Raw genomic sequence first — 8,561 nt, forward strand, 5'->3', positions numbered from 1 at the left:
CCCTAAGAGGAAATTATTTTATATTTCGATAAATAAACACAAGCATTTTAATTTTTCCATTTTTTGGGTATCAAACATCCTTTCCATTTAAGTATGAATGTGTTCATCTTTCTTTTTTATTTGTATTTGTATATCATAGATCGTACTTATACTAATATGAATCTTTAGAGATAGATGTTTGACTCCACTATTAACTACATATAAATATAAATAGTTGTCCATGAATAATTGTGATGCAATAACAATGTGCAAGCATCATAATTAAACTTTTTTTTTCCCTTTAAATCTATATTCAATAATTATAATAAGTAAAATACATATATCATTCTTTTTTACCAGTCTAACAATCTTATATGAATTAGTTGTATAATTTTAAAAACTTTATATTTATTTATTATATCCAACTTGAATTTATTATATGAGTTTTTATATTCTTTTGGAAACCACTCAACTCTTTTAATTTACTCTGATTTCGCCAACATTATCCTATTATTGTCAATATATTTCGAAATTAATATATAACATAAAAAAAAAATATATCTCAATCATCGAATGTCACCAATATCTCTCACACAATTTTCATTTATTTTTCCATGATGAGATATGAGATATCGTACTATACCGTACCATAATTAATAAAATTCTAAAGATTTCAAAAATTGAAACGTTTTCTAAATGTGTAGAATATATGCAAAAAAAAGGAAAATGGTAGAATAAGAAATTACTTAAAAACAAATAACAATAATAATAATATTTCTAAAAATGGAAAATAACACTACCTTCTTTTTGTGTATAATTGTTATGTTATTTACACACATCAAGGAAACTAATAAATTTGATTATTTTTATATTATTATTTGTCTTGACTTATTTATTACATTATTTCATATTTTTCTCTTTCTATAATAAATAATTAAGGATAATTTTATTAAAAAAATAATTAATATTATTTTAAAATTTAAAAATGACCAACAGAAAGTTAGGTTCCACCCGAATTGTACGCGGGCAGCAATGCTACCGTCATAATTTTAACTTATTTTTTTAAGGAAATCGTTTTAAACTTATAAAGTTCTTAAATTTTGAAGAGAATAATGAAATCAACTACTTTTTCTTTACTAAACATTATTTTATAAAATCATTACTATAAAGTAAATAAGATAAAAATAGCATGAAACTTCAATTTCCAGCTATCTAGTACTAGTGTCTAGTACAAGATGATTTATCACTATCGAGATTAAGCAAAATACATGAAAAAATATTACAAGACCCTTATTTAAGAAATACCAAACTTATTTTTAATAAAGAAAAGAAATACAAAACTTTTATCGATCAATCATCTTCATGTCTATATGTTTAAACAAAAGGCAATATACCACCACACCAATGTTTACAATCAATATGATATAGTGTAAGGGTTTATTGTGCACTCCACAAAATTTGATATTGGTCGAACCTAATATACCCAACACACTAAAGATTTAAATCAAAATGTTCATTCAATCTTCTCCAAAAAAATAAATAAAATAAAATAATGTATAATACTAATTATGGATCAATATGATTTTTTTAATGTTTTGTTGATTTCAACTTTTATCCATAACTAATGTCTATAAGGTTTTTAATTATCTAAATATGTATGAGTATGTGGAGTTTTTCTTGCGTGCGTTTGTGAGGCTAAGAATTTTTTTATAAATTATATGATACGATTCTTTCAATATAAAATAAAAATAGAAAACTCTCTCCATGCTCAAATAATTTATTAAATGAGTTAATTGTTTGATTTATAATAAATAAATAAAATAAAATCCGTCTTTAAGTTCTAACTCAACTAAAAATGTCAACATTGTTAGTTTGAACGTTTTGTCCCTGATTTAAACTCAGGACTTTATGTGTGAGTTAATTATGACGATCGATATTTACAATATTTTTTAAAATAAAATAATAATAATAATAATAATAATAATAATAATAATAATAATAAAATTCTAAAAAGTTGTGTGTCTTGAGTTGTACTTTTGTGCAAACTTGAGACTCGTAAAATTATTATAAAGGGGATGATTTAATTCATTCAATACTAAATAAAATAAAATAAATTATATTTGTATGTGCTATGATGGTCACGTTAGTGGTCAATGTTTTCTATTAGAACTTAAGACTTGTATAATGTTATTTATTTTAATATGAGGCAATTTTACTTATTATCTTTTTAATATAATAAAATATTTGAGTAAAATTTGATTTGATTAAACATTGAGTGGATGATTTGACTGTGAGATATTATAGAATTTTACTCTTAAATATTTATAATCAATGATTATTATTAAATAGCAATAATAATACAATTGAAACTATTATGTGTGGATTGATAACATTATCTCGCAAGTTATAAATATGAGATATCAAATCACAACATAGGTGCACATTAAAGTATATATATGTGTATTAGATTGACTTGCCATGAGAATACTAGGTACAGAATTGTGTATGCCATCAATTTGACCTGAAACCACTTTGAGGCTTACATGGAAAGTTGAATATTCTATTGCCGTCAAATATTGATTGTATCAAGCCAACTAAAAAGTCGGTCAATTGAACACTCAAATAACCAGTAATATGAGTGAATTAGAAGAGAATCATTATACAAATAATCATGCGGTTTAGAATGAATAGCAAAACCAATATTAAATGCATAGTTCCAAATTTCGACAGGGGTATAAAATACGACATCTTATAAAAAATTAAGGTACAATTATATTAATAAAAAATATAATTTAACTTAAAGAATTAAATTGTTTAATTTATAATACCAAATCAAATAAAAATTTAAAAAGTTAAAAATTATAATTATTTACAATAAAATATATAAAAAACAGAGTAAGATGCTAGTACTATTACTAGGTAAATACTTATAGCTTATTTGATTGTGTTTTATTTTTTAGTTTTTGAAAACTATTTTATAAATAAATTTTAAAAAATTATTTTCGAAAAGAAAAAATTTAAAAAAAATCTATTTGACAACTCAAATTTTTAAAACAGTTTTAAAAAATTGAAAAATGAAAAATAAAACACTATTTATCTGTTTTGCTTTTTTAATTTTAAAAATTATAATATTAAAAATAGTTTTACAAAATAGTTTTTAAAAACAAGTAATCTAAATAAATTTTTTTAATTTTAAAATTTTAAAATACTTCATCTCTCTTTAAATATAAATAACTTTAAATCAAGGACAGATTCATAGATTTGATCCAAATGCTAATCAAATACATCAATTTAAAATTAATATATACTATCTTCATTCCTAAATATAAAATTCTTTTGAATAAAAATTTGTTATTTTTTATAAAACTATTTAAAATTTCAACTGCACTGTTTATTTTGTTACTAACCTATTATTAAGAATGTCTCTAATAATAGTTTCGTAGAGATTCCTTATCTTAATATTAAATTATTATTTAGATAGTCTATATGTGATTTTGAGTTCTATTGATTGGTCAAAGTAAGGTATAGGAACTTTTGGATTTCATAGCACTCAAATATTTGTTTTATACATTTGAAATTGTGAAAGGGAGAGAGAATAAGATATATCAAAAGAGAAATAATAGTTTAAGTAAAGTAATTTTATGGATAAAATCTTTTACATAAAATGTTATAATTCGAAATACTTTAATTAATTTGTATCTTTTTATGTTTTTTCAATAACAAGCATATAAAAATTATCAATGGTTAATAAATTTAATATTTATTGTCTATTTTTTTAATTTTTTATCAAATAAATTCATATATTTAAGATCAAGTTTGATCTAATGTTTAATTTTTGTAATTTTTATGTCAACGAATCTCCAACGATATATATATATATATATAAGTAGTGTACACATAAGGGGAAATTTATAAAACTGAAATTCAACAAGAAAAAAAAAAAGTTAAACAAAATAAAATTAAAAAGTTAAGAGTGGAGTACATTACCATGAGAAGACTCATCTATTTCCTTTGTAAATATTTTCTCCATTGCACACCCAATAAAGAAATAGTTGAAACTAAAAAGATATATATATATATATATATATATATATATAAAAAAAGTAAGAATTGGTTGAAGAGTTAATCAGTTTAATAACTCAATATTCACAGTCAATTTCACTAAAACTTATCTTAATTAAGGAAATACTAAACTTATATTATTTTTTTTTATTTTAAAAAATAAAAGGAATATTAAACTTTTATCCTTCGTCCTCATATATATTTGTCTAAACAATTGGCTATGTATGAACATACCAATACAAATGTTTACAATCAATACGATATAGTATGAGGGTTTATATAACACTCACAAAATTTGATTTGGCCGACCCTAATATACTCAATAATACACTAAAGATGTAAATCAAAATGTTCATTCAATTCCTATCTCCACAAAAAAATTTAAACTATAATTAATGAAAACCACCAGCAATTGTAGCTTTGGCCTCATCCTCAGGCTTTGGAGTAGGCAGAACGATAATTGCCAATATACCACTGATGACTGCCGCCACCGCACCGACCACAAACGCCGGCAAGTTGCCACCACCAAACAAAGCATCCCATGGTCCACTCAATGATGATATTATCATCTGAACATATATTATACATATATAAGTAACAAATAATAAAAAAATTCTTTTTGTTGCATTCTACTTATTTAAATGAAATAGACTTAAATATATTTTTAGAATATACAATTATAATAATTAAACTTTATTTTAAAAATTATTTTCCTTGATTTGTATATTCCATGTAGTTTTCATTAAATTTAGATTTTTTATAGCAAGCTAGTTAGCGTTTATAGGAACCGTTACATCTAAAAAAAATAAATCTATTATTAAATTATAACTGTTCCTGTAAAAGGATTCGCACACAAATTATTTAAAGAATAAAATAAAACAAAAATAATAAAAAATAAAAAATTGTATATTTCTAACTTTGAAAATAAATGAAAAATATTATATAGACAAAAATGGAAAATGAGTATATTTGTATATACATGTACATATTTAAACTCATAAGAATATACTAAAAAATTATACAGACAAAAAATGAAAAATAGACAAGTACATATTTAAATTCATAAGAATATATAAATTATATATATATTTATAATCTTAAAATTGTTATGTAATAAAAGTAAAGTTATGCAAATATAAGAAGTTAAAGGAATCTAACCTGTGGAACGACAATTGAAATATTGAGGACTCCCAAAGATAAACCTAAAAAGTTTGAAGCATTATTAGATAAAAGATCAATGAAAATTATTTTATAACAACAAAAATTATTTGTCAACACATAAAATAAAAAATAAAAATTATACAATTAATTGAAATAATATTAAATTAGTATATAAATTTTTAATTTCTTTTAAAAAATAAGTTAAATATAGAAGTTGTTTTACCTTGTCCTGCCCCTGATGAGCTGGAATAAATTGATGCTAAAGCAAACGGAACACTGAAATTAACCTGCACACGTTTTCAAAAACAAGGGTTTATTAGGATATAGTTAGTGATTACTAATTTGCTATCCATTTTGACTTTAGCAAATAAAGTATGTTTATATAAAAAGGAATATTCGATCATCAAGTATATCTTTGTTCAGATAATTGAAAAAATGTTACTACAAATATAAGATTGACCTAATTACTATAGAGTGATATGATTGGTATCTCGTTATGTATTATTTTTTTACAAATTCACAGAAATTAAAGAATTTGATACTTATCCATACTAAAATTAATAGCTTTAAAGGGGTTATTATACAAAATTAATAGCAAACACTTATCCATATTAAAATTTATCATCTATTATTATAGTTTTAAAGGGGTTATTATACAAAAAAAAAAAAAAAATGAACTTATATGGTCAATTCCAATAGAGTTACCATAAAAAAATTTGACTTCATTATATTATTTGTCTCTCTATTTTATAAAATCGTATGAACTCTTTTGTTCAATTCAAACAGTTACTAGAAAAGAATATGTCTCATTTATGTTATAAATTTTTTATTCCGTAGAATAGAGACGTTAGTTTTTGTTTATTTATTTTTTACAAAAATTAATTTCTAGTTGTATCATTTGAATTGTAACAAAAAAAAATCATTAAAATCAAATTTATGTTATCATATGTATAAATAAATCTACCGGAACAAAGAGAATTAGATTTTTCTAATAAAATATTATATAAAAAATTCAGGAAAAAAAATAATGATAATAATAATAAAGCATATGTTTTCATTAAAAAAAGAAAAATATATAAATAGTTTGACCAAAACATTTACATACATAATATTATATTAATTTATTTAATTTATTTTTTCATTAATTTAATATATTAAAAGAAATAGACTGATAATATAAAATAATTGTATACTTTAATTCAAATAATTATTCAACGATTTATTATTAGTTGTTATGGTAACACATTTTAACACAATGCATCTCCTTAATTTAATAAAGTGATCTTCCTTTTAAATGATTTGATGAAAATAATTAAATATTTACTCATAATAATTTTTATACAAAAATCATATCAAAGTCAGTAAAAAACAAGTGATTATACATATTAGTTTACTTATAAGTTATTTTAATCGATCACTTGAAATTTTACTTATCAGTTTATTCATTGTCAAGTGTGTGTTAAAATAGAATCCACGGAGAAAAGTAGAACACCCCAAAGAAGAAAGTATTATATAAGCATCTTTTTCATTTTTATTTTTGATCTTATCATCTTTTCCATTTTTTGGTAACAAGCACTCTTTTCTATTTAATTATGATTTTCTCAATTTTTTTTATCTATATCTATATATCATACATAGTAGTATATTAATTACAAAAACATCTTCACAATTTGTGTGTCATTTTTATATTATTCACACATATCAATGAAATTAATAAATTTGATTATTTTTTTAATATTTATTTGACTTATTTATATATCATTTCACATCTTTCTCTTTCTACAATAAATTATTAGATAATTTTATCAAACTAATAATTAATAGATTTAATGACAGTTTAATTCACATAATTGGTCTCTAATTATAGATTTGTAAACTAAAAATGTACTATTTGAAGACGATTTCATAATAAAAATATATCTAAATACATTAATTATTCATAAAAATAAAAATAAAAAATTCTAAAATTCAATTTTTTTTTATCACAATCTTACCATTATAATTATCATCACATTTATCCTTTTTTAGTTAAAAATTAAATTTTGAAATAAAATAATTAATTTTATGATTTGATAAAAATAGAAATTAAACTTAATATTTATATTTAATCCTATTTTAAAATTTGAAAACCAAAAAATAAAAATAAAAAAAATAATAAAAAAATTGAGAAGTGAGAAAGTATACCGCAAGAGGGATTCCAAGCACACCAAAGAAAGAGAATGCGGCAGCCTTAACACCGGTAGACGGCGCCGTGTGACCGGTTAGACGGCGATCATGCTCAGCTGCCTTTGTAATGAGTATCGTCATTGCGAGTCCAATAGCAAGAATAAAATTGACTATTCCCCAAAGTCTCTTTGCACCCCCAACCAAACGCCCCATTGGTTCAACCACCAATGACACTATTGCAAGCACAAAAGCATTCAGCATCAATCCTAATGCTCCTGCACGAACTCCATCGTTGTACGATTTTTCTCCAGTTTCTCCTCCGTACACTTCACGACCCATCCAATCTGTGTCGAATAAAAAGAATGGGAACCACGCTACCCAATTTATTGCTGTCACCAACATTAGCATCCACATTGGTTTTTTAATTCCATTAACTGCTCCTAACAATTCTCCGAAACACGAAACTTGTATTTCTTCTTGCGATGTAATTGGAATGTCTTCTACGTATATGAGAGCAAATGCAGAGACTAATGCGAGTAGAAATATTGAAAAAAAGAAACACGTTTTTAGATTTGCACAAAACACGTCACATGCTTTTGTTTCCGTAAAAGGGAACAGTTTGTGGAGGTTGCTGTAAGATCCAGCGGCATAACCCAACACGTTTCCGACGGCCATAAAAAATGAGAACAGGGCGTTTCCTGTTCTCATTCGACTATGGTCGTCTGCTGCTAAGTCACCAAGAAATGCGCGACAAGGTCCTTGGAGCATGTTATTGGCTACGTCGAGTATCCAAAAACCTAATACGAATATAACTACGGCACGTGTCCGTGTTTTTTTCGTGAGGTCGTCGCCTAAGGTGTGGCCGATGTCGGCTGCGTATCCGATAAGGAAAACGGCAATGGCGACGGCAATGGCACCGAAAAAGATGAAGGGACGACGGCGACCGAATCGAGAATGACTTCGGTCGCTGTAATAACCGACTAACGGCTGGACGATCATACCGGAAATGGGACCGCATAGCCAAATATTGGCAGCCCATTTGTGGGGTACTCCGAGTAATTGGATGTATGGTGTCAGAAGTGAGAGCTGTAGGGCCCACCCGAATTGTATACCGGCAGCAATAGATGCTACCGCTATCATTTTTCGGAGTGGGCTCGGCTTACGTTGTTGAGCAGCTTCTACATGAAGAGAGG

General features: G+C 24.8%; 1 protein-coding gene across 1 annotated transcript; it reads right to left on the bottom strand.

Annotated features, from left to right (window-relative positions):
* Positions 1-4,210: 4,210 nt before the first annotated feature.
* Positions 4,211-8,555, bottom strand: LOC101488731 (sucrose transport protein SUC1-like). The gene is made up of 4 exons (XM_012720195.3): positions 7,387-8,555; positions 5,426-5,489; positions 5,200-5,243; positions 4,211-4,610 (listed from the first exon to the last, which is right to left on the bottom strand). Exons 1-4 carry the CDS (start codon positions 8,506-8,508, stop codon positions 4,434-4,436), a joined length of 1,407 nt encoding a protein of 468 aa, XP_012575649.1. The 5' UTR covers positions 8,509-8,555; the 3' UTR covers positions 4,211-4,433.
* Positions 8,556-8,561: the final 6 nt, after the last annotated feature.

Source organism: Cicer arietinum, chromosome 8, assembly GCF_000331145.2.
Source record: "Cicer arietinum cultivar CDC Frontier isolate Library 1 chromosome 8, Cicar.CDCFrontier_v2.0, whole genome shotgun sequence".
Lineage (NCBI taxonomy): Eukaryota > Viridiplantae > Streptophyta > Magnoliopsida > Fabales > Fabaceae > Cicer > Cicer arietinum.

Coding starts and splice junctions, on each gene's coding strand:
- LOC101488731 (XM_012720195.3), bottom strand. CDS start 8,508: ATGATAGCGGTAGCATCTATTGCTGCCGGTATACAATTCGGGTGGGCC. Junction 5,490..7,386: donor TGCTTGGAATCCCTCTTGCG/GTATACTTTCTC, acceptor AAACGTGTGCAG/GTTAATTTCAGTGTTCCGTT. Junction 5,244..5,425: donor CTCATCAGGGGCAGGACAAG/GTAAAACAACTT, acceptor CAAACTTTTTAG/GTTTATCTTTGGGAGTCCTC.